General features: G+C 41.5%; 1 protein-coding gene across 1 annotated transcript in view; it reads right to left on the bottom strand.

Moving 5' to 3' along the window:
* Positions 1 to 1,145: 1,145 nt before the first annotated feature.
* Positions 1,146 to 26,209, bottom strand: part of SLC25A46 (solute carrier family 25 member 46) — a 32,043-nt gene continuing 6,979 nt past the window's right edge. Inside the window, exons 2-8 of the mRNA XM_090038362.1 lie at positions 21,007 to 21,049; positions 17,861 to 17,918; positions 17,228 to 17,305; positions 16,046 to 16,146; positions 11,803 to 11,859; positions 9,385 to 9,442; positions 1,146 to 4,492 (exon numbers count right to left, since the gene is read on the bottom strand). Of these exons, the coding sequence (XP_089894488.1) occupies positions 3,914 to 4,492; positions 9,385 to 9,442; positions 11,803 to 11,859; positions 16,046 to 16,146; positions 17,228 to 17,305; positions 17,861 to 17,918; positions 21,007 to 21,049 (974 nt within the window). The 3' untranslated portion in view covers positions 1,146 to 3,913. The remainder of the gene's footprint in view (positions 4,493 to 9,384; positions 9,443 to 11,802; positions 11,860 to 16,045; positions 16,147 to 17,227; positions 17,306 to 17,860; positions 17,919 to 21,006; positions 21,050 to 26,209) is intronic.

Below are 26,209 nucleotides of genomic sequence, written 5' to 3'. Positions count from 1 at the left end.
ATATCATCATTTTGGGCTTTTCTGCATTCCAGCCAAAATATTCAGAAGACATTTAATATTTTCAACTTCAAATGTGGATTTCTGAAAATAATGTTTTGGGAGAAGAGAAGGCTGGTTTCAAAGAGGGCTATTCTTGTATGGCCCACTTATTAGCTGTATTATTTGGCACCTAAAGACACAAAAAAGCAAAATAATTCATATGTAAGCTTTGTAGATTTAAAGGGAGCCTTTGACTGCAGTAACAAAAATGGCCCCCAGCCTCAGCCTGTAGCTTCAGACCACCCTGCTCTGCCCTGCGCAAATCTGAGGGCACCCCCTCGCCCCCATGGTCCGTGCAGTGGCAGGAGCTGCTCTCCCCTCCCTTCCCTGCGCCTCTGGATGAGCTGCGGGACTATCCCGTGCCCCGCCTGGCAGCACCTACCTCAGCCTTACCCACTCACTCCCTTGCCACAGTGGGGCCATTGATCTGCACCCCATGTTCCTTTCTTCCCCCCTCCCCATGCACCACAAGAGGTTTACCAGCTGCACACAGCTATCCAAGCTGCCAGGCTGTACTCTTTGCTGACTACGTGCTGTGGTGCAGCTGCGCGCACGCGTGGGCATTTATCATCCAAATTAAAATCGGCCATATCAGGCTGATTTCCAATATAGTCAAATTTCTTTTTATCGGTGCCAATCTGATATTGGACCTATGTATTGGTGCACCTCAAGGTATGACAAGAGTGTTTGCTCACTCCTTTACTTTTTAATCTCTTTCAATAATTTAAAACATGCGCTAACAGGGAATCAATCCTATGCCCCCATGATACTGAACTACCCTGTTCCTGTTTTATGCAGATAATACGCTATTAGGCTCCTCCTACACCAGCTTCTATGGCTGTGACCCCACAGCTGAAGGAGCTCAATGGAGGCAGTGCAGGGAACGCTGCCCCTGCTGTGTGCTCTGTAGCCAGTGTGGGCTACAGGGCTCACAGGTGGGGCAGCACCAGGAATGCTGCCCCCACTGAGCATCACTGGCTGTGGTGTTTGCAGGAGCGGCAGCAAGGAGTGCTGCTGCCACTGCAAGCCTTGTTTCCAGTGTCACTGTTCTACACTCCTTAGGCACAGGTGCATTATTTACAGAAAGAATAAGGGTGAAAAAAAAATCAAAACAGAATGGTCCCTGGATTTATTTTACTGTCATACATTGTTCCATGTTATCTATTTTTCCTGTACCATTATATACTACTATGCTTTAACTAGCAGAATATATATTCTTACTCTTTTTGCTAAAAGCATACAATATGTTACATCATTTTATTATTATATTATATACAATTTTACTGTTCATTTCATGGTACTGTTTAAACAAAAGCTGTAAATGCAGAAACTGAAATACAGTAAAACAGCTTAAGGAAATATACATAGAAACCCAGTATTTTTTCCTGGAAGGGGTGCAAAACACAAGCAAGTGAACAGTAGCCTCTAGGCATGTTTTCAGAATTGCTCGTTATTGCTGTGCTAATTCACAATATCTGAGAACTGGTCTCAGCAACCAGAATTAATCATATGAATGACTAAATGGCAAGTTATTTAAAAGCTAGTACTAAAAAGGAAAGGTAAAAATTAGGTACTGAGTCAGGGTTCTCTGTTTATGTTACTTTCATGTCGGAGAATGGTAATGTCATGTTTGCTTTCTTATTTGTCCTTTACTGAATTTGACAAATGTTAGCCACACACATTTTTATAATTTTATTCCTGGAAAAGAATATTACCTCTTTTAAATTGGTATGTCTGGGCTCACTTTATTCTTTGCAACTTGCTTCACAGTAATTAACAGAATAATGGACTGGGTGGTCACTGGTCAGCACTTCTGAAATTCAGACTACTTAAGACATTGGTAGCTCTTTATATTTTAAAATGTCAGAGTCTATGCTGATGCACATTTCAAAAAGCAGTAATTAACAGAGAAGTATTAAAAGTTTGTCCAGTGCTGCCATCTTTAATGCTATTTGTGACTCCGAACTCACAGAACATCTTTCAGAGAGCAAACCTTGAATGCTAGAATGCTTTAAAAAACATTATACTGTAGATTTTCTATTTTTATAGATGAATCAGTCCTGATGTATGCAATGCTAGGGTAAATATATTTTTCAAATACTTTGTGTTTCTAGTTTGATTGCTTTCGTTTTGCATAACAGACTAGCAAAAACAATATTCAAGGTAAAAAATTAGATTCCAAGTTTACTATACTTTCCACTTCAACACTTCAGTGCATAAAATACATGAAAATTACTTCAAGTATAAGCAGAAGACAAGCTATGAATTAATATCAAATTTGAAAGAAGTTATGAATTGTATTAACTTATTTTACTTATGTCATGGATACTTCCCATAAATAAAAGCTACCATACATTGTTTAAAGACCAATCCAATTAAATGCACATCAATATACTGCATTTGCACAGACATTTAAAGACTCTTACCACAAAAGTGAAAGTTGAGACAGGCAATACCTTTCACACAGTTGAAAAGTGATTCTCTTACCATGCTCATCTGTTTTACTAGTTAACCACCTCAAGCCACCTTCATTAAATCAATTCTGGTAAGTAAGAAGTAAATACAAGCTATTCAAAATGATTAAAATTCGTTTTTAGATGTGGAAATCTCAGTGCAGAGGCAGACAGGTGAAATGAGGGGAAAAAGAAATATCTCAGTAGTCAGTTACATACTCATTAACAGCAACAATCAGTTCTGCTCCACAAACATATCTTATACAGTTAACATTTTAAATACGGATTTCAGTGCTAAATCGTAAGTGGGCACTACTTAAACCAGACTGCGGCTCAAAGGAAGACTAAGGACACAGAATATCAAATTCATTGTGCCTGTACCTCCCTAAGGCACCTCATTTTAATGGAGGAGTTATTAGAGAAAATAAAGGTTAATTAATCCTTGATGTTTTCAGAATAAACCTAGAACACCAGCGCTAAAACACTTCTCATGATTCGTCTACATTTATACAGAAACATGTTAATAAAACAGCTCTCCCAAAACTGTGGTCGAAAACGTGACTAAAATGGCATTTACATGTACACATCAGCTTGTATATAATCAAGTTCGCTTTATTTTAGCTACCACTAGCCTTTTAACACTCACTGAAGTGAAGAAGAGCTAAGTTACTCCACTTTACATTTAATCAAGTAAGCCACGTTCTATTTAAAGAGTATCTTGCAATAGGCGACGCTGAAAGCAGACATTTAGTTTCAGTTCCCTTTTAGAGCAGTGAAAGATAAAGAAGTCTTGCTTGTACTTGTAAACTGAAAGAATGAGGTGGAGAAAAGTATAGAATCACAAACGTTTTCCAGAGGCCATTATGACCTTAACAGCATTAAGAGTAAAGCTGCAATCAGATTTTTTAAAAGACCACGGAATCCTCATCTTCAGCATGTAAGAGATGAAGACAAACCTCTTTATTGGCTTACCAGTGGAAATTCATTGTCAAAGGTAACGACCACTACTAGGCTTTTAATCTATGTGCACAGTTCTATAGGGAATGCCATGTAATATATGCCAGTCTACAGGTAGACAGAAATGTAATCCATTTTAAAGTCAGATTTTAAATTATGCTTCTCTTCTGCATAATTTCACCTTTCTATATATATGTGTGTGTGTGTGTGTGTGTGTGTGTGTACACACACACACACTTTCTGCAATATTGGTTTAATTTCATGAAGTACTTTTAAAAGAGTAGTTCAGAATTTAAATTTATTTTTTTACATGGAATACTGGAATACTTTACCTTGAAAAAAACCCTACAACTATAGATTGTCATTTTCCAGATTTCATTTTCTTATCCATCCCTCTTTTTATCATAATTAGACAGTTCAGTAACCAAAACACATCCTCCATACTAATCAGTATCTACACAGTTTTAAGCAACATTTTGAAGCAATGTTGAGTAAATAATTTTAGTGAGCTGTAAAACAGCCACATGCAGTGTATACTGTACAACAACAGCTCCAAACCCCTTGTAAAAACCTAACATTCCTTCTTCTCGTTTTATACTATTGATACAGTCTCTCATTCCCTCATACTGAGTATTGATCGGCAGCACTTCATAGCCAAGGTCTGTATTGTCTATTATTGTGCGTGTTCCTTGAATGTGAAGACGGTGTAAAACTGTCTCCAGGGGGTAAAGCATGACATCAGCACAAAGGCTGGCAGCAAAGCTAGCAATAAGTTCTGGAAAATACGCGTCCAACATGCTCTGCACAGAATTGGAGGTCTCAGTTGGAAGGCTGTGGGAATTTTCTCTTTTGAGGACAAACAAGACAAACTTTTGGATGACTGAACTGATGATGTAGTGAAGGACTCCATGTAGAACAGTTGGAAAGGTCAAGACCACAAGTGGAAGGAGCCGTTTGCTATGAGGCACTCCCATACCCACCACTCTGCCAATCCCTTCTTTGACACAATCCAGAATTCCGGGATTATCTCGAATGATTTCGCTCTACAACAAAATGCAACAGTTTAAATTAGCATTTGCACTTCTTGATTGTGAAACAGGCATGTCCACCAATTATCAAAACAGGATTTTTTTCATCTCTACTAAATAATCACCTGCTGCAGGCTTGGTATGCTCATATATACATGGAATTCTTTGGCTGCTAGCAGACATTAATTTAGTTGTGCGACTGAAATCTGGTTAATTTTATCCCAAATCCCAACCCCCAGCCTCTAACGAAAATAGAATCACACATCTTGCCATGGGAGAAGTGCAGGAAGGATAGGAGAGTCTGGGGATTTGAGATAAAATTCTTTAGATTCCCATTTCACACACACTGCAGAGAGACCAATCCAAAAGCGAAGAGTCAAAGGAGTGAAGTTGAAGACAAATATAAAAAGGGGAAGCAAGAAAGTTCATGGTCATCATAAATCCAGCCTGCAACATCTGTCTGGACCATCCAAGCCCACAATATACCCTTTGCTTCCAGGAACTGAGTGGCCACCTTTTCTGTTGAGCAAAGTAACATCTGGGATTAGGTGAGAATAGTGTACTGAATGTTTCTCGCTCTCTGAATATATATTAACTGCTAAGGTAATACTTGTACTAATAATGTTAGACTTTGATTTTAGGACACCGGAGTTGTCTGCACTCATATTTCATTTTCCATTTAAGAGATAATTGTACTTTAATGATCCCTAAGCACTATCTGGTGGACAGCAGTGCTAACAAGAACAATAAGCCAAACACACTAGCTCCCTTTTTGATGGCTGCACAGATGCAGCACTTTATATCACAGTAACTCCAATCAAGGACCTGTTATAATTTCCCTGGGAAATCATTATGCATAAATGTTGTCTGATTGGAGTCAAGCCCTACTTGTTGAAAGGCAGCATACTGAAATTAACATTACACTTTTTAAATTTCAGGATAATGTCAGTCACTAAGAAAATGAAACGAGATCTGTTATAACAGTACACATTGAAAATAGTGATGCCACAAGGATAAACTTTCAGTCTTCAAGAAAGACTTTTTTTTCATCTTAATACCTTACAATGGAAATTCAAATTTCTTAGAAGGCAGGAAAGATCTTATACCTTTAAAAAATGTCTTGCTGATGTTCAGTTTAGGAAGTAATGCTACCCTACCTGCACAATACTAGCATTTTGTGTGTGAAGTCAAGAGTGCCATCATGTGGTTTGAAATGGTAAAAACTAGTAATTTCTCCAAATCACAGATTATTTCCCTTTATGCCAGGGGTATCAGAGTTCAGTCAGTTAGGTGGCTACATTCCCTGCTTTTCAGGTGCTGCAGGCTGCACTCCAGCAATACCATAGGCAGAGTCCCCACAGCTGCAGTCAGTGATCTGGCCGTAGCGGTCAAACTTCCCAGAGCAGCAGCCAGCACTGTGGTCAGATTCCTTACCACCATGGTCAGAGCTTTAGCTCTAGCCATGGTGGCCAAGCTCCCTGGGACAGCAGTCAATGGCACCATAAGGAGAAACCTTGCTACAAGGGTCAGAGTAGGTTTACAAGTCAGCAGGCTGGATGACTTGGCTCTGCAGGCCATATATTTGACAGCCCTACTTTAAGCCATACAAGTAGTCATTTTGGCTGAAGAAACTTGTTGAAAATAACACTTTTGAACAGCTTATTTTCGCTGTGTAAAAAACAGACACTCGCTAAAAGCTGAAATTGAAAAGCAATCAGTACCACAATCTATCATTTTCATGTGCCAGTGCACCTCTCAGAAGAGAGCTCAGGCTAATGGTTTGGTTTTTTTTTCTGTCAGGCCACATCCCAGTTCTGACTGAACTTCTGATTGAAGTTCTGTAAAATGTTGACAAAAGTTCAGAACTTCAGTTTCACTGTAATAGGAAACCTGACTACATTATAATAGTTATTCCCAGGAGAAGAGACAAGAGTTTTAAAGAGTGGATTACTTGCTTATGTTCTGAAATATTCTAAGCGTGGTTAAACAAGGTGAGGCTCAACAACCTTGAAAACAGACACTGGACAATACTGGTTTAATGAATACACACAACACCAATGAGTTCAGGGAAATGTAGTATTAGGAAAGAAGTAAATCATCTTCTAAGAAGAAAGTGTGAATTAGTATACACACAAGATGCATCAGTACCTATTGAGCATGGCAGTTAGGGGTACAATCTGTGAATCAGAATTTCCTGGACCTAAGATGCTGGATACTGCAAGTGAGAAAGGAACAGTGGAAAAAAATCCATGTTCACTCTCCCTTTCAGCATCCACTCTGCCCCATGTGACACAGGATAAGATGGACCTATGGTCCCACCTTATGAACAACAGTTCTTATCCCCTATTTTTAATTCCGATACCCATGTTTCACTTTCCCTGTAATGTTCACTGCTACGCAGCTCATCTGTTTAACCTCTATTCTTTAGACAATAGATGGGAATGGGAACTTAGAAGAAAAGGAGACTAGACTAAGATACTCTGTATTACTTATTGGGTGTTTGCATGCAGGTTGTCTGCTTTCTTTGAGTCTAGAGAGAATTGATCTTGGTACAAAAGTTATGGAGAGGTGCCTGAAGTCTAGGAAGGTTGAGAACCACTGGTCTAGTACAGCAGGTAATGAACCTACCTGGTTTCCTATTTCAAAAAAACTAAGTTAATTATTACAGTGCTTACCTCCTTGCAGAGGAGCTGGCAGTGGACATGGCACAGTGGCCAGGCAACATCAATCCAGAGCCCGCACTTATCTTTTTATACCTGCTGCCTCTCACCTTGCAGCACACCAGGGTGCCCCAGAACCCTGGCTGAGAATCACTGCACTAGGCTGCTGTGAGCAAATTCAATTGTTGAATCTCATACACTTCCAAACTACTGGGTCAGAGTAGTCTCTATGAGACACTGGTCAGGCTGTAGCTGGAGTACTGCATCCAGTTCTGGGCGCTGCACTTCAAGAGGGATGTGAACAACATGGAGAGTCCAGAAGAGGGCCACTGGGATGATCAGGGGACAGCAGGGCAGGCCCTATGAGGAGAGGCTAAGGGACCTGAACCTGTTCAGCCTCTACAAGAGAAGGCTGAGGGGGGGATCTAGTAGCCTGTTACAAACTAGTCAGAGGGGACAAGCAGGCATTGGGGAAGTCCCTGTTCCCCCGAGCACTACCAGGAGTGACCAGAAATAATGGTCACAAGCTGGCAGAGGGTAGATTTAGGCTGGATATCAGGGCGACTAGGATCTGGAACCAACTTCCAAGAGAAGTGGTGCTAGCTCCTACCCTGGGGGTGTTTAAGAGGAGGCTAGATGAACACCTTGTTGGGGTCGTTTGACCCTGGTACTCTTTCCTGCCATGGCAGGGGGTCGGACTCGATGAACTGCTCAGGTCCCTTCCGACCCTAGAAACTATGAAGAATAACATTCCAAACTAAATTTGACATAATGATTTCATCTGTAAAGTCATAAGGCTTCCTAACGCTGGCTCTGGGAACAGGAAGCGCATATCACAACTGACAGCCTTCAACTCTAGACTACACTGCTCCTTGTCCCCAAGATTTCAGTTTTGGAAAACAGAACAGAAGTATTTTGCTTTGAAATGTCATGCGATTACCAAAGAAACTGTCTCAGAAACATTCATGTCCTGAGCTTTTAATGCTTTAGACAGAATCATTGGTACCTTGGACCAACCAACAAGCCAGTAGATAAGGAACTTAAAACAAGCTGTTATATTGCTTGCAATGGTCTATTCTGCTTAATAATAAAATTATACTTTTGATATGAGCTAAAGCAGGGGTGTCAAATATATGGCCTGCAGGCCAGATTCAGCCCACAGAGCCTCTTTACTTGGCCCACCACGCTACTGGAGGGCACTAGAAGTTGGGCCTGTTCACCCAATTGTAACCCATGCTGCTGCAGTTCCTGCATCACCCCCCACAGTGACCACTGTAGCAGCTGTCATGCCCTGGATTCAATCTGGCCCTCAAGGAGCCCTAAGTAAGTTTGACACTCCTGATCCAAAGCTATCAAATGCGCTTCAGGTATGACTCAAAACAACCCACTAAGCTGTTCTCCCTAGAAGAAAGCAAGACTGAATTTCCAGACTAGGTGCAGATGGTCTGATAAAAGCTACATCTCAAGAGAGAAAATAAGCAGCAAAGACCGAGGCTAAGTCATTGCAAGTGTGACTGGAAAATTACTTGTCAGTTTGGCCCAACAAAGTCCCATTAGTCAAACTAAAATCTCTTTATTTTGTCAGGTTACTTAGCAGATAGTTTGAGGCACATATGGTGGTTGAGAAGAATATTTTTATTTTGGTTGGCAATTAAAAAATTGTGAAGTGATATTCGTTCGCTAGATAAACCATGCTTGCATTTATAGTTTTTTTCTTTCTTCTTTACAGTTTCCTAGCACCGAGACCCATAGAAAGAGCAGGCATTTTATTTCTTTAAATGAATCTGAAAAACTAAATCAGACTATGAAAGGAAAACCAACAGTCTGATGGAAGATAGCATATAAGAGCAATGGAATATAAGTGATTAGCATTTTAGGAATGATTTTTAGCTCATTAGATTTGAAGCCTTCACACACTCCCACTCTGCGTCATCAAGTCTCATTGTTAGAGGAATTATATTTTCTCCCTATTTCTTCTTGGCCTCTTGAAGGCTCAGTTCAAGTATAGTACTAAAATTATGCGATTGAATGAAGCTGCATGCTTAGTTACTTTTTAATTAAAATATAACACTGGTGCTTAGATGCATCTAAATTGAGTTAAAAAAATACAATTTCAGTAGTGTTGTACCATGCAGGAACTTGTACAAACTACACACACACACTTCACTCTCCTTAAATAAACTGTCATTTGTGATCAGAGAAACAGTATCTTTTAATAAGCAATAAACGGAGATATAGTAACTTTACCTGCACAGTTTCAATCAGGCTTGCAGAATAAAATGGCATCGCTACCACATAAGTTAAGCTGAAAAAAAATAACAAGACTATTAATTGTATGAATTACGTTAACATTAAACTGCTGGCAATATTTCCAGATGAGGATACATTTGGCTGCTAAATATCTTTTAAATTAGTCAATGGCTCATACTTACAAAAACTAGTTACTAAGACTAAACTATAATTTATTTCTAAAGCAACTATTAAAAGGTCAAAATAAATGTCAGCCTGAAGCTCAGTAAAGTGCCAGACATGTTATTTTAACAGCACTACAGAGTTTGTAGTAGTGGCTGTCGTGGCAGTGGCAGATACAGGTAAAGCACCAGCATCATTCAAGTTTAATACTCCCCAAGCTTTGAAGTGGCTATGGGACAGGAGGTAGTGGTGCAGTGGAGTGCTGCCATGATGGAAGGGACACGAGGGACAGAGCCCTGGAGGTGGTGGCAACAGAGTGGATGGAACAGGATAGGTGGGGATGGGCCTCATCCCCCTTCTGCCCTGCTCCCTGCAGGTGGCAAAGATGGGCTGGGGAGGCCACCAAAGCTGGCCTCACCACCCCCCCTGCTCCTTGGAGGTGGCAGCAGCAACGTGGGGGGGGGAAGCACGGTTGGGACACTGTGGGGTGAGAGGGGAGAAGAGGCCACCAGCACTGGCCTTGGCCCGCCCCTCTCCTCTTTCATCATTGCTGCCTGCAGGGCTGACATGTGCCAACGTGGCGGGGGGAGGAGCGCCCACCACGGTGTCTGGGTGGGGGGGAGGGAGAGTGGACCTGGGCTTACATGGCAGCAGTGGGGGGGGAGGGGCAGGCGGAGGAGGAGTGTGCCTGGCCTGATGTGGTGGTGGGGGGTAAGAAGCCAGTCTGCCGCGGCAGTGGCAGGAGAGAGAGGGGGAGCAGCCTGGCTCGATGCAGCAGTGGCGGGTGGGGGGGGAGGAGGAGCAGGTCTCCTCCCGTGTCAGCCCCGCGCACACTCCTCCTGCTGCTTCCCCTCACTGCGGTGGGCTGGCTTCTCCCCACCCTCTGCCCCAGTCCTTCCCCTCACCGGGCCTGGGCCTGCTTCTCCCCTTCTCTCACCACTGTGGTGGGGAGCAGGCCCAGATCCCAAGCAGCAGAAGGGAAGAGGGGAGCGGACTTAGCCAGGGAGGGGGGTGGGGGATGGCACAGGGCTCCATCCCCACACCCCCCGTCATTTTTGACGGCAATTGCCTAGTATGTAAATAAAAACAGGTCATAAAAGAAATTAATCAAGTAGCCAACAGACAAGAGAGACCCAGTAAAAACTCTTTTGTGTGCTGACTAATTTTTGTATCTGGGGGTGTGTGTGTGTACACACACACACACACAGAAAAATAACCTTTCATAAACTGAAGCTCAGTCCATCAGATTCTGTGAAAGGATGTGCAGAAAGCAAAGTATAATGAGATTTAAAAAAGAACTTAAGTGGATTCCAGGCATCTCAAATGTCTTTCTGGATCTTGCCCTTGACAGTTAAAATCTGATATCCATGTTAAGGTACTGCTGAAGTGATAATTTTGCTCCCTTTCTTATACTCTGCGTTCCACGTGTTCTTTCATAGCATCTGACAAAGCAAACGTCAGTGCATGAAATCTTGTGTTAGATATCTACTTTGGTTAGTCTACGAAGTGGAAAATCTATCTTGCCTTTTACTTGACTTGAGACTAACACAGCTAACTACGTCCTACCAGATTACTGAGTCAGGTTTCCCCCGCCTGGTCTTCTGACATGACGACTCTTGTACTCTTGTCTGTACAATGATCTAGCTTCAAAACAGGAGGAGGGCAGCATGTTTCCAGCCAGGCTATTCTCTGACTTGGTGGTTAGAGCACTCTTCATTGAAGTGGGGAATATGGGTTTGAATGTCCTTAAGGCTGTGGAGTTCCAAGGCCACAAGTCTATTCAAACTACTAAGCCATTATGCAATGATGTGTACTGCCATCACAGTACCACTTTGGCACCTACCCTCAAAAGAGCACTCTTACCATGGATCTGAGTGAATGGAAGCACTTAAATCAGAGTCATAGAAAATTAGCCTTGGAAGGGAACTGCAGGAGGTCATCTAGTCCAACCCCCTGCTCAGAGCATGACCATCCACAACTATATCATCCTACCCAAGACTTGTGAGTTGAAAAATGAAACTCAAAATTGGATTAGCAAAATATTACAGTAAAAGATCAGATTAGGAGCCTTCAAGAGAATAAAGTTGCTATCACGCTACATGCTTTTCTTACGCTGCTTATTTGTGAGCCTCCACACAATCTGAATTTTAAAGTGGTACTTAATGCCTTTTGAAAATGCAAAAATATTAATACGTTAAAAGTAACATATATACATTTTAAAAGAACCATCAGTTTAACAAGCATTGTACTTACCCTTTCAGTAAGAGATGTCCTCCTATCTGTTTAAGACTCCATTTATGTGAAAGTTCCCTGCAAAGGAAAGCAAAATTTGCCTGTAAGATCCCATGAGAAAGTCTCAATAAGATGTAAATAGAGATAATTGAAATATATGCTCATCACAACATTGGTTTTACAGTTTATCTACAATTAATTGCTCTTGTAGAAGTTAACATGTGTATCCATTTTCATTTTCAAGCACACGTTATGACTAATATTGATAGGCATATTCATACATATAAAGCCACAGAATTCTGAAGCAATATTTACTTTCCTTTCCCTGTTCTTAAAATTAATGAGAGAGACTATTAAACCATGTCTTCACCAGCCTAGAATTACTGAAAAATCAGTAGTTATATTTGAATTGTTCCTTCTCTTTTTCCTTGAGGTTATCCTTGTCCATTTTGATTTTTCCAACAAAAAACCTAAAAACCACATTTATACTCATGTGATTTGGAAGCATTAACTTTTTTCAGGTACCTAAATCACTTTAACTGCACAAGAGCAAGCAGTTATAAAATAATTCCATGCAGGCCAACAAAAATCAGTGAAGACAGATTCTGACCAATCTTCACTATTACTTCTTTCATAAACAAAAATAAAGCAAACAAAACCCCCTCCCCAAAAAACAAAACAAAACAAGTGTTATTTTCAATTACACATGTACGATGATGACTAGTTGACAGAAAATGTAGCCCAGTACTTAATTAGGGAAGTGCCAGATGGCAGCAAATTTAGTAAATGTTACTAAATCTATTTAACCTAAAAAGTGGTCTTCAATACTGAACAAACTGGACTATGAATGTCTATTTTCACTGCTGGAAAATAATGTGTTTTAAAGTGTGTTCAGTTTCAATTCTTATCCAAGAATCACTCACCCACTGCCTGTCGTTACTGCAACTCTAATCCAAGAAAGGAACCTTTTACTTTTTTTCTGTAGAATTGTGTGTTACTAGAAGGTATCACTTTCCTAAATACAAGGGTCAGTCACTGAAGAGGAAGTGGAAAATGATTAGACAAAGGTACTATGGGCACTCAGATTACAACCTAAGAAACTGGAAAATGAAAATCAGACTATGAAATCTGTCAGTCCACAGGCAGGGCTACCGTAAAAATGTTTTTTGATTTCCTAGAAGTACAGGATTATGTTCTGTCTTTTACATATAGCAAAGGACCCACCTTCTACCATGCTTTTTTTATATCTGCTTTGCAACCCCTCCTTAAAATACGAAGAAGTTTCATAAGTCTGAACTCTTTTCACTGTAAGAATTCTACCTCATCCCCTTATCTCATCTCTCTTCTCAGAGTCTAAATTTGCACGAAAATGTCCTTGTTTACACTGCACAGCATGCAGAACTATGAATGACTCCTACAGCTATCTGAGAATGGACTTACACTGCTGAGTGCTCAAAAATAAGCTTCATTGGTTTATCTGGGTGATTCACAAACCAAAAAGGAACAGAATTTTCAGGATAAGTGATTTAAGGGTAACTGGTGTGAGAGACACGAAGTGCAATCGAGGAAGGATAATGAAGAGCACTTTGAAGAACCAGGATTAAAACAGAAAAAGAAATACCTTCATATACTATGAGTGAGAAAGTGTAATCTTCATAAAAGATGTCAAATCCTGAAGACCCAAACATACTCTTATTAATATCCATGCTTTAAAATAATAGTTGGTGAAACTTTTACTTTGATAGAGTGATGTACTCTATCGTTTTTTGTTTAACTTAAAGATGACCCTACTAAAGGGTAATTTTAAAAAAAGCCAAACACACCCACATGCCCATTTAATGATTAGTTTCTCTTCTCTGAAACCCCTACCAGTAATGACAATTTTGGAGCCTATGGGAATGTGACTTAGACCAATGCACCAGAAGACGTGACCTAGTGAAGACAGACTTGAAATCCATTAGTGACAACCGCTGATAAAGTTTACAGATGACAGACAATCATACAGTGATCTTAATTTTTTTCGAGTTGTGCTCAAGTAACTTCAATAGATTCTTCAATGTAACAGTCAACATTATAACTAGATTAAGAAGCTAGAAGATGGACCTAGACAAATGTAGAGATTAAAAATAAAAATTTACATTTAACAGTGATAGCAATTAAACTTGGGGAAGAAAAAAACCACAATCGCCCCCTCACCTTCCACCCCCAAGAGCTATGGTGTCCTTTCCATCAGTTAGATAATCTTCATCTTTTAGAAAGATATCCAGTCCTGGTTTAGATTTTAGCATTAATAGAAGTTATCGTTTAATTGCAGGAATGACTGCAGGAAATTTTATGGCACCAGTTATATAGGAAGTCAAACCAGTCTGGTTACCCAGTCCTCTGCCAAAACTTAATTTAGGAATTGTCTTTCCTAAATTAAAAAGGTGAGATTACTACATGCAGCCCAACATGGGACATCTTGTTTTGCTGCTGTCAAATTTCTGCTCTGCATATCAAGGCCTGGACATGGCACATGGGAAACATACTTCACAAGTGAGAATACACAAAGGATAACTTTAGTAAGAAACTGTATAGATCAAGGGCTGCTTTAGGAAGAAAACACGTGTAATTTCTTCCCTTGCCCCATGCATCGGATTGTATTCATCTTTGTGCATGCCTTCATTGACTCTATTTCCACTACATCAAGTTCTAGCTTCTACTCTCACTTTAACTCTGCCTTGCACTGCCATTCTATTGTTTCAGTAGTTTTATTCATGGCACCAGCTTTGCTATAACTTGTCTACGTCTTCCAGAAGTGTCATTGATATAATTTTGCCAAATACATGGTGTTTATACTCAACAAAAATCAATTATATTACCTGAACTTCCAGCCCTCTCTAAATTTCCTTTCCATTTGAAGTCTCAGTGACTCATGGCTATTCATATAGGCATATACTATAATGTAGTGGGTTGCAATTACAGATTATTAATTCTGAAGTGCTAGGAAAAAGACAGAGCCATAGCTGCATACAGCCAGACTCCAGAACAGTGAGAATTCTCTAATTGAACTGTATTATCATACTTGGGGCAGAAAATTGTGGCTCTTTTTTAAACCGGGAAATCACTGTAGAATGGCACATGTTTTCTGCCAAACCATGGACAGACAACCAAGTTACAGCAAATTAAAAGTGGACTTATCACAGAACAGATGCTCTGAAGTAGCTTTCATTTTGCAGCTCTCTCACAGTATGTGGAATCTGAGCCATGGTAAGTGATCAGTGGTCAACTGCTCTGGTTTAGTTTCCACTTACTTCAACAAAAGAGGTCACACAAAATAGTTATCATGGATCAGGTGACACCTCCACACATTTACCTCTACAGTGTCTTTCTGTCCACACCCACATTTACAGGGATAGGGGTTATTAGACTATTCTGAATTACAGCACTTAAAAGTTACCCAGATGCAGCCAAATAGCCAAGTAATGCACACCCAAGCTTCATCTTTAACTTCATAAGTTTTCATTTAGCCAAAGCCTTTCTCCTAATTTTGTAGACTTTGCTAACATATAAATTGATGCACTTTTTGTACCTTATTTTGCATCTGATAAAAAAAAGTCAAAATAGAACACACATTATTAAAAATATTTTGCATGCCTTAGACTGTGGAACATAAAGCTGAAAACACTCACATATGAGCAATGTATCATTGGTTAGAAAAATTATAATAAAAGAGCATTAAACTGTACCTATGTAAGAGTTGATAAAGCAGAACAGAAAGAGCACTAAGAGAAAGAATTCTTTTTACAGTGTCTTATGTTCTTAATGCAGCTGACTACATTTTTTCTTACAAAAGGCACTGAAACCATCTGACCAGATTTCAACATCTGCTTATAAAGCAAGTTTTTTTGTTGTAGTACAAAGTAGTGTAACCCGGATTTGTATTTCAAATGTTTACTGAACAAGTGCCTCACTTTTCAAAAAAAGGTTTTACTATTGATTGTGATACCTTGTTGAAGACTAACTTACAAGGTGCTTTTCATTCTCAAACTCTTAGGGAGACTCACCAACTACATGTTTTTTCTCAAAGATGGTCTCTTTCACAATTTAGTGACATTAATTAATGCAGAAACAAGAGACTGAATGAAACTTCTTACGGAGTATGTGGCTCTTAATGTAGATTAAGTTTTTAAACAACTTCATATTTTTAATGCCTTAAAATTTGTTAATGTCTACAATATGTCCAACTTGTTAAAAAAAAAGTGAATGATTAAATGTGTGATACCTAGGCAACGGTGTAAATTCACTGATGATGCCTTCTGTTCCCAGAGTTATGCCTTGAACAATGAAGGTGCTTCCCATTCCTTTCCATAGAGCTCTTGGACCCTAAAATTTAAGGTACATGGTTAGGTTCAGTGATGTATTTATAAGTGAAGAAAAAATCTAGACAGGGCACATACTGAATACTGGGTGTGGATGCTCCCAAATTAAAGGGAAGTTTAGAGCCCATCCCAATCATTTCTAAAATTCACTTCTATAATATAATTTCTATAATATAATCCCTCAAATAACCCCAAATTTTATAAACTTTAATTAATTAACCTTTCCAACAATTTTGTGCTACATATATTTCTCAGAGTAAAGCAAGTCAGCGTTTCCCAAACAGTGTACTGCGGCAGACTGGTGTGCCATTAGGCACGTCCAGGTGTGCCATGGCATCTTGGGCTGGACCCATGCCCCCTGCCTGCTGCTGCTGCTGCAGACACAGATAGATGGGGAGCATGGCTCCAGCTCAAAATGCTGTCCAGCTGGCTGCAACCCCCACCCCCATTCGGTGTTCAGCAGGCCGAACAACCTTTCTCCCTACCCCCTCCCCCAGCTCTGCCATGGTGCTTTATTATTTAGGTAAGTGTGCCGTGGGGCAAAAAAGGTTGGGAAACGCTGAAGTTAGTTACAAAAATTTAGTGATTTGTCTATGGCAATATAGAATCTCTATGTTAAACCCAGAAACAGAATCTGCCCTCTTTCCCCTGCCTTTTCCTGTTCCAAAGCTTAAGACACAAACAGTCTTTTCTCTTGTGGCAAGATGGACTTTTGTAAAGGGATCCAATAAAATTGTGATCAGGAAAAAAGTAGTTTTCCAAATGTTTAGAACAGTCACTATTTAATCCTAGGTATATCTATATTTTAAACTGACATGAAAAATACAATCCATTTTTAACTTCAATAATGTGTTCTAATTTACAAATCTTTTTTTCCCCAGCAATTAAGCACAGTAAAATAACTGTAGAAAGTAAGTCCTATATTCAATATTACTTGGTAATGAAAAAGAAATTTACAAAAGTATTTTCATAACACTCAGTTAATTAAAAGAATTATGAGCACTTTGCTTCAAGACTTAAATAAGTGATAACAGAACTGCCATCACTGTTTCACTTATTGTTATAGCCTGGCATGAAATACTGACCTGGGCTTTATTGATGCTGTACATAATGTTGACAATTGTAAATGGAGTAAGATGATAATTCCGAGCATGATAATTAACCTGTTAAAAATAATGCATACATAAAATATTATGCATGTAGATGATAAATATTTATTCACTTAAGTATTAGACTGCAAATTAAAAAATAAAATAAAATTAAAACATTTTATAATAGTTGTTTGATTGTTAGCATGCGATTTCTTTTCTGGTTCCAAGATGCCTGCCCTCCCACCTACTTCTGCAGGCAAAGGGAGGGACTTCTGGTGGCAAAGGTCAGGGGGGCAGGACTTCTGGTCCCAAAATGGCAACAGAGGGGAGGGGGGCACCCGTAAAGGGGTGGGGCTACCCTTGCAGCTCTGGACAGCTCACCAAAACTCATTAAGTGGCAGTCCTCTGAAATAACTAGCCAACTGCTCGTCAAGAATGACCAAGGGGAGTGGGCAGCCTGCCCCCCACTCCAGGCCCGCTCCCCCTTCCATCCTGCTGCTTGGGGTCTGGGCCCACTCCCCACCACCTGCACTGTGGCGGTGCTTCCTTATGTACTCTAGAAATAATGAAAAAGTGCAACTTGTCAAAACGGATGAAGTTCAGTTGCAACAATAATAAAAGATGTACCTGACACTGACGACGCAGAACAATGCAAGGATGGGCCAACACGTTTTCTGTAAACAGACTTTAAAATATGCACATATAGTTAAAACACTGAAAACAGAGTATAATCCGATTAAAACCTGGTTTGTTTTATTCTCTGACAAACTAACACTTGGTCAAGAATACTTGGGCATACAAAAATTTCAAAGCCTCAATACTCATCTGTATCTAGGGGGTTTTCTTTTATGTTAGAGGAGAACCACATATTTTCCCAATAATGAAAAAAGAACACAGGCTCAAGACTTGTTCCATTCACATGTAGGAGCAAAATAATTAGATTCCAGCCCCAAACAAGCAGTAGTACAAGCACAATGTGCCTGTGAATAGATGTCCTTGTAACAACAGTTTTATGGCAGGATAAAATGCAAGTATATAGAAGTTCTTCCCACTTGTCTGGCCACATTGCCACAATGTGGGTGATCAGGAGTTCCCGGTGGGTTTTGAAGTCCCAAGCAGGAAAAGCCCTTTGCACCCTCTACCCCCTTCTTCCCAAGCTGTTGGCCAGGGGTAGGCAAAATGTGGCCCGGGCCAGATGCAGCCTGCTAGGCCATTCTATCCGGCCCATGGGGCCCCTAAAAAATTTAGAAAATTACAGTTTATCTGCCACAGGCTGCCTGTCATGTGACCCTTGATGGCACGCCAAAACTCAGTAAGCAGCCCTCTGCAAATAGTTGCCCTCTCCTGCACTGGACACCGGGTTTTGACAATTAACTGACTGTTGGCCCTGCCCAGACTGGACCTGTGGCTGCTCCAGTCAGAGCTGACAATTTTTTTTGACTTAGCTTTCCAAACAAGGGCCTTACTCTTTATATCTGCTTTGAAAATTGTGTGTAGACCTGCCAGTCTAAATTGTGGCATGCATTATGGAGCAACTAGTGCCACGACAACTGTGATGTCTGTTTTCAGCCCATGTTATAGCTTGCATTACCCAAGAGCACATGGCTGGTCAGTGACAAAGGGCAAAAAGGAAATTAGAAGTTCTAGCTCCCAGATCTCGCACTACCGGATCTATCAAAGAAAGGCCTTCCTCTAGCAAACCTACTAATTTCAACTAGAGCTGGTTGAAAACTGACCAATGAGAGCATTCTTTAAAAAAAGTGTTTCATCTAAACAAAAACATATTTTTTCAATGAGACTTGAATCAGGAGAGTTCTCAGGACCAGGATAGAATTTCTGATTCAAGGTAGGGAAAACATCCTTTCCCTTCCACCTAGATAGCAAAGTGGTTAGAGTACTCAGGTGAGATGTGGGAGATTCAGAGCCAAATCTCAGTTTCCTTCTCCCAGGTGAGTGCTTTGACAACCCAGGTACATTAGGGCAGATCTGTCTCACTCACTCCTGTTAGAGTTCTCCTAGCTTCATTAACAATTTTTAATATACATAGGGAAAGAGATGGAGAATGACTTTATACAGCTGCTGACTGTGCTCACATGAAGTGTAGAAGAATGAATTTTGTGTCCCTGCTTTCCTGTTTAAGATTAGAGACTCGGGGCATTTATACACATACTTTTTTTTGTCCTGTGATGTACCGGAGATGTGCTGCTTTGGAGCACACTGAATTAATTGAATCTCCTCTGCATGTGAGCCGAGGCAAACTGCACTGCGTCGTGTGCAGTTGTACAAGTGGTGAAATGCATTTCAGTGCACAGAAAATGGCAGTAGTGTGCTTTATAACTAAAGCACCCTGATGCGTTTTAGTTCAAAAATGTGCTGCTGCCATTTTCTCAGTGCTGACGTGCATTTTGCCATTTATACAAATGTAAGCATCACAGCGCGTGGTGCTGTGGCAATTGCATGTGTAAAAATGCCCTCAGTCTCCCAAATGGGGGCACCCTAGATGAGTGACCTAACCATTCTTAAGTGGCCAGGATTATTACACAAACTACCTTTGAGGGTTTTCATCCAAGGCCAATGAGGAACAAGAAATGTTTGCAAACTTGGAAGTCTTTGCTGGAGAGGAAAGACATTTCCCATCCAGCTCTAATTGCTACAGTGTATTAACTGAGCTTGAAACAGTCAGAAGTAGCTCAATATTTGGCCCATTAACAGACTTGACTAAGCAGACACCTTGAAAATTCACTGCAAATCATTCAAATACATAACAGTGCTCTGAAAACAGGATTAAATGTTAAGGTCCACCATTTTCTTAAAAAACAAATTAATATTGCTATATGCAAGGATAATACATATTTGGATCATTTTGCCACTTAAATATAATACTACCAGTATTATACTGGTACCAGTACCAGTAGTATACTTTGGTGTTTGTACTCAGTGACAGCAGTATCTACTGAGGAAGATTGGTAGCCTCTAAAAATGTTAGTGGGTGACTAAACGTTAGCTGAGTGACTAACATAGACACTCCACAAAGTACCAATGCAGACTGCTCAGATGTCTTTTCACATACAATTGTGTATTCTCAGCAATACCTCCTTCCCTCCTACTCGAGTCAAGGTTGCCATGACCCTTTTCTGGATTCTTTACTCAAAGTAAATTGCTATTATTTGAAATTGTCTGTTTTCCCCCAAGATACAGGAGGAAGAAATAACACCTTAAAGTAGTAGCCTGTTGAAATGGTATCATATGCTTTTAACTAGTATACATTATATGCTGTTGCACAACCCTGAGTCAATGCAGCTCCATCCACTTCCACACCTCAACTAATATTACTGATCTACATTTCAAATGAAAGTTTTAAGACTTTTTTTGGGCTTCCATGCAAAATTATATAAATACACACATAGTACTATATAATTATAATACATATTAGAAGGAACTTTTCAGTTAGATGAAATATAATAGATAAAACTTTCCAGTTTGGCAGGCATTTAATATGCCCCATGGTTTCAAAAATAACTATGCAGAGTTGTTTTTTACAGTTATGAGAGCTGCCAGCACCTCTTACAAAAACCTGACAGAAAACTAGATTTAAACCATTTAAAATTAAAACCTATTCTACTCATCTCAATCTATTAAATAAAATCAAAAACACCCACCCCACAAAAAAAACAATCTCATAACATAATATGGATTCAGACAGTATAAGAGACTGCGAGATGTAAAAGGCATGATCACCACCAAAAAATATTTTATACAAAACAAGGTCTTACCTTGCAAGACCAATACCAAACCCTGCAAATCTATTCAACTGCTCTGAAAGGAATAAAAATAACAAATTATACAATAGCACTGATATATACTGAAGAATAAATAGCAAGGAAAGAAAAAAAACAAACCCATGCTACACAGAATACCAAAATAACAATTTTATAGCTTGCTTGTTTCAGCAAATTACGAACACTACAGCAGTCTACAAAGTATAGCCTAATTTGAAAGGTAATTTATGCCATGCAGCAAAAGTAACAACACAAAACTATTTAACAATTTATTTGCCTCCATTTTTCTGAGCTGAAAATAGGTCACGCCCCCCTCCCCCCCCCAACCAGGACCCCCACAGGCCCCAGGGGAGGTGCACCCAGGCCTAGGGTCAGTGAGGATCTAGTCAGGGAACTTCTGGAGGGACTGGACGTCTTTAAATCAGCAGGTCCTGATGATCTCCACCCCAGAGTGCTGAGGAAATTAGCAGAGGTCATTGCGGGACCATTGGCACGGCTCTACGAGCACTCGTGGTGCTCTGGTGTGGTGCCAGAAGACTGGAAAAGGGCCAGTGTGGTTCCCATTTTCGAAAAAGGGAGGAAGGAGGACCCAGGAAACTATAGGTCAGTCAGTCTTACCTTGGTCCTGGGTAGGCTTTTTGAGAGAGTTACCCTGGCGCATGTCCACGAAGGGCCAGCAGGGGAGATTATACTTAGGGGCAACCAACACGGGTTCATTAGAGGCAGGTCCTGTCAGACCAACCTGGTGGCCTTCTATGACCAGGTCACAAAATCCTTAGATGCAGGAGTAGCAGTGGACACAGTCCTCCAGGACTTTAGGAAGGCCTTTGACACTATCTCTCACCCCATTCTCATTAAAAAACTAGGGGACTGTGGCATTGAGACCTACACAGTCAAATGGGTCGCTAACTGGCTGGAGGGCCGCACCCAGAGAGTGGTGGTGGACAAGTCATTTTCGACCTGGAGGGATGTGGGCAGTGGGGTCCCCCAGGGCTCGGTCCTCAGGTCCGCCCTGTTCAACATCTTCATCAGTGACTTGGACGGGGGTGTAAAAAGCACCTTGTTCAAATTTGCAGACAACACTAAGATGTGGGGAGAAGTGGGCAAGCTAGAAGGGAGGAACAGGCTGCAATCAGACCTAGACAGGTTACAGAGGTGGGCATATGAGAACAGGATGGGATTCAACACTGACAAGTGCAGGGTGCTGCACCTGGGGAGGAAGAACCAGCAGCATACCTACAGGCTGGGGAACTCCCTTCTTGTCAGTGCAGAGGCAGAAAAGGATCTTGGAGTCATCATTGATGCCAAAATGGACAGGGGCCGACAGTGTGGGGACGCAGTCAGGCACAGATGCATCTCAAGCAGGTCCAAGGAGGTGATCCTCCCCCTCTGTGCGACACTGGTCAGGCTGCAGCTGGAGTACCACATCCAGTTCTGGGCACTGCACTTCAGGAGGGATGTGGACAACATGGAGAGGGTCCAGAGGAGGGCCACTCGCATGATCAGGGGGCAGCAGGGCAGGCCCTACGAGGAGAGGCTACGGGACCTGAACCTGTTCAGCCTCTACAAGAGAAGGCTGAGGGGGGATCTAGTGGCTGTTTACAAACTAGTCAGGAGGGAACAGCAGGCACTGGGGGAGTCCCTGTTCCCCCGAGCACTACCAGGAGTGACTAGAAATAACAGTCACAAGCTGGCAGAGGGCAGATTCAGACTGGACATCAGGAGACGCTACTTCACAGTCAGGGCAGCTAGGATCTGGAACCAACTTCCAAGAGAAGTGGTGCAGGCTCCTACCCTGGTGGTCTTTAAGAGGAGGCTGGATGAACACCTTGCTGGGGTCGTTTGACCCCAGTACTCTTTCCTGCCATGGCAGGGGTCAGACTTGACCATCTGCTCATGTCCCTTCTGACCCTGCCAACTATGAAAACTGTCCACCCAGAATTACTTGCAGATGAAAAGCTTGCTACATAAAAGTTTGCTTGGATTCAATTCAAGTAAAATACTACCTTTCCTTACTATCTATAAGAGGAAAGAGGGACTGGATGGATAATGGGACTGGAAATAGTTGTAATACATAATACAGCATCTTCTGTTAAGTAAACCAAGTTTACCCAAGTATTCTAACAAAAACCTGTTGCACTATACAAAACTTGTGCACAAACTGGAAAAGTGCTCAGTTTGCTCAACTGCATAACAACAGTGCTGCTAAAAGTTGTGCCAACTGCTTACATTGTAACGAATATCAGTTAAGCAAATAAACGTTGTATGTGCACAGGAAGCCTTCAGCCCTATCATCTTCTCTGTAATGTAACTGCATTTAACTCAGTGCTAGCAATGTCAAGGCATCTAGAACAGCCCTGAACTGCCTGGGCCTTGTTAATTCCAATGGTACTGCTAAAGCAGTCATTCTCTGGAGTGCCACAGCACCCCAGATTACTATGGGTGCCCTCCACCCTTTGTGCTAGGGATGCTGCTACTGCTAGGTAAAAGGGCCCCAAGCAGCTGCTGTATGTGTGCCCTGTCCTGCATTAGGGCTGCCTGATATCCCTCACGCGGACAGGTGAGCTGGTCAAGTGCTGCAGCCTCTCCTACTCCAGCCCACCCCATGCTCCCCCGAGAAAGAGGCGCACAGGACAATTTCACCTATCCGTCTCTGTGGAAGACGCTGTGCAGGGTTGGACCAGGAAAGGCTGCAGAGCAAGTTGGCTCCCCAGCCTATGTTAGGCTTAACAGAGAGCCCTACCACAGCAGGACAGCACATGTGCGGCAGCCCTACCTGGGCTGGCTGTACAGCAGGCACTTGGGGCACTCTTACTTGGTCATGGTGGTTAACAACCACTGAAGTAAGTAGAAGCAGAAGAGTTCAGTTTGGAACTGAAGGAAATTCAAACAGACATTGATCAGAGGACATTAAAATAACTTTGTATTAACTCTCCAAACAGATGCAATTAGTTCATTGTTTAAACAGGCAGAACGAGAGACACAGTATCCCAGATTCAATAGGGTTTTGGGGTTTATTAAATCTGGTCAAAGTCACTGTAGCAGACTGTGCAGTGTCTGCTTTTAACTCTCCAATGCTGCTCTGTTCCAAAGCATTAAGAACTCAGAAGCCTAGTCAGAAGGCTGGTGATTCAAAGATATATTTTCATCAATCAAGGTTCAACTGATTGTGAAACAACAGGTTAAGGTCTATTTAGAAAAAACTGGACATATACAAGTCCATGGGGTCAGATGGGATGCACTCGAGGGTGCTGAGGAACTTGGTTCATGTGACTGCAGAGCCACTGGCCATCATCTTTGAAAACTCATGGCTATGAGAGGTCCCAGATGATTGGAGAAGGGCAAACACAGTGCCCATATTTAAGAAAGGGAAAAAGGAGGATCCAGGGAACTACAGACTAATCAGCTTCACCTAAGTCCCTGGAAAAATCATGGAGCAGACCCTCAAGGAATCCATTCCTAAGCAACTGGAGGAGAAGGTGATTAGGAACAGTCAGCATAGGTTCACCAAGGGCAAGTCATGCCTGACCAATCTGATTTTCTTCTCTGAGGCGATTGGCTCTGTGGATGCAGGGAGACTAGTGGATGTGGTGTACCTTGCTTTTAGCTAGGCTTTGATACTGTCTCCCACAACATTCTCGCAGGCAAGTGAAGCAAGTATGGGCCAGATGAACGGACTGTAAGGTGAAGAGAAAACTGGCTGGTGCTTTGGGCTCGGAAAGTAGTAATCAATGGCTTGTTGTTGGTATCAAGTGGAGTGCCCCAGGGGTCAATCCTGGGGCTGATTTTGTTCGATATCTTCATCCACCACCTGGAAGATGGCACAGAGCACATCCTCAGCAAGTCTGCAGATGACACCAAGCTGGAGGAGTAATAGGTATGCTGGAGGGCAGGGCTGGGATTCAGAGTGACCTAGACAAATGAAGGATTGGGCCAAAAGGAATCTTATAACATTCAACAAGGCCAGGTGCAAAGTCCTGCATTTAGGACAGAACAATCCCATGCACCAGCCCGGGGGCTGACTGGCTGGGCAGCAGCTCTGCAGAAAAGAACCTGAGGGTTACAGTCAACAACAAGCTGAATATGAGCCATCAGTGTGCACTTGTTGCCAAGAAGGCCAAAGACATACTGGGCTGCATTGGTACGTGTTGCCAGCAGGTTAAGGGAAGTGATTCTTCCCCTCTATTCAGCACTGGAGAGGCCATATCTGGAGTACTGTGTCAGGTTTTGGGCCCCCCGCTATGGAAAGGATGTGGACAAATTGGAGAGAGCCCAGCAGAGGGCAATGAAAATGGTGAGGCTGGGGCATATGACTTCTGAAGAGAGTCTGAGGGAACTGGGCTTATTTAGTCTAGAGAAGAGAAGACTGAGAGGGGATTTAATTGCAGCTTTCCTGAAGGAGCTAGACTGTTCTTAGTGGTGGCAGATGACAGAACAAGGTGTAACAGTTTCAAGCTGCAGCAAGGTAAGTTTAGGTTAGATACTAGGAAGAATTCTCTCACTAGGAGGTAGTAAAACACTGGAACAGGTAACACAGAGAGGTTGTGGAATCTCCATTTTTGGAAGTTTAAGATCCCGCTAGACAAAGATTTGGCTGGGATGATCTAGCTGGGGATGGTCCTCCTTTGAGCTAGATGACCTCCTGAGGTCCCTTCCAACCCTAATTTTCTATTATTTTATTATTCTAACTCCCCCTGGCAATGTGGCAAGATTTTTCCTACCAAGTTCTCCCCCCCACATCTTGTCTAAAGCATTTTTCCTTAGGAAACACATGGAGCACATTGCAGTAGTTCACTGCTTCTCAACCTGGGATACTGCCATGTTCAAAAAAGTCATGGTACCCTTACTCTAAAAAAGGTTGAGGATCATTTTGTTAGAAACACAAGACACTAAGATACTAAGCTTAGGGACCTTAGTAATATATATAAAAAAAAAAATAGTGAAAGCTTCACCAGCAATCAATTAGCATTCTTCACATTAAGCACTTACACAATAAAATACATACTTCAAGCAAATGTGCAGCCTATTTTCAGTCCTGGGACTACACACTTAAATGGAGTACACTGCATCTGATAGCTTTTAAGCTACCATACGAATGAACAACCTTGATAGATTCAGAAATCAAAAAGTACAGGGAATGAAACTGACAGTCTCCTTGAGTCACAGTTGAAGCATATCAAGAAACATTAGACAGCTT

Source organism: Crocodylus siamensis, chromosome 3, assembly GCF_052110815.1.
Source record: "Crocodylus siamensis isolate JL-2025a chromosome 3, ASM5211081v1, whole genome shotgun sequence".
Taxonomy (NCBI): Eukaryota; Metazoa; Chordata; order Crocodylia; family Crocodylidae; genus Crocodylus; species Crocodylus siamensis.
The sequence above is the reverse complement of the archived record's forward strand: the minus strand, read 5'-3'. Positions and strand labels throughout refer to the sequence as shown.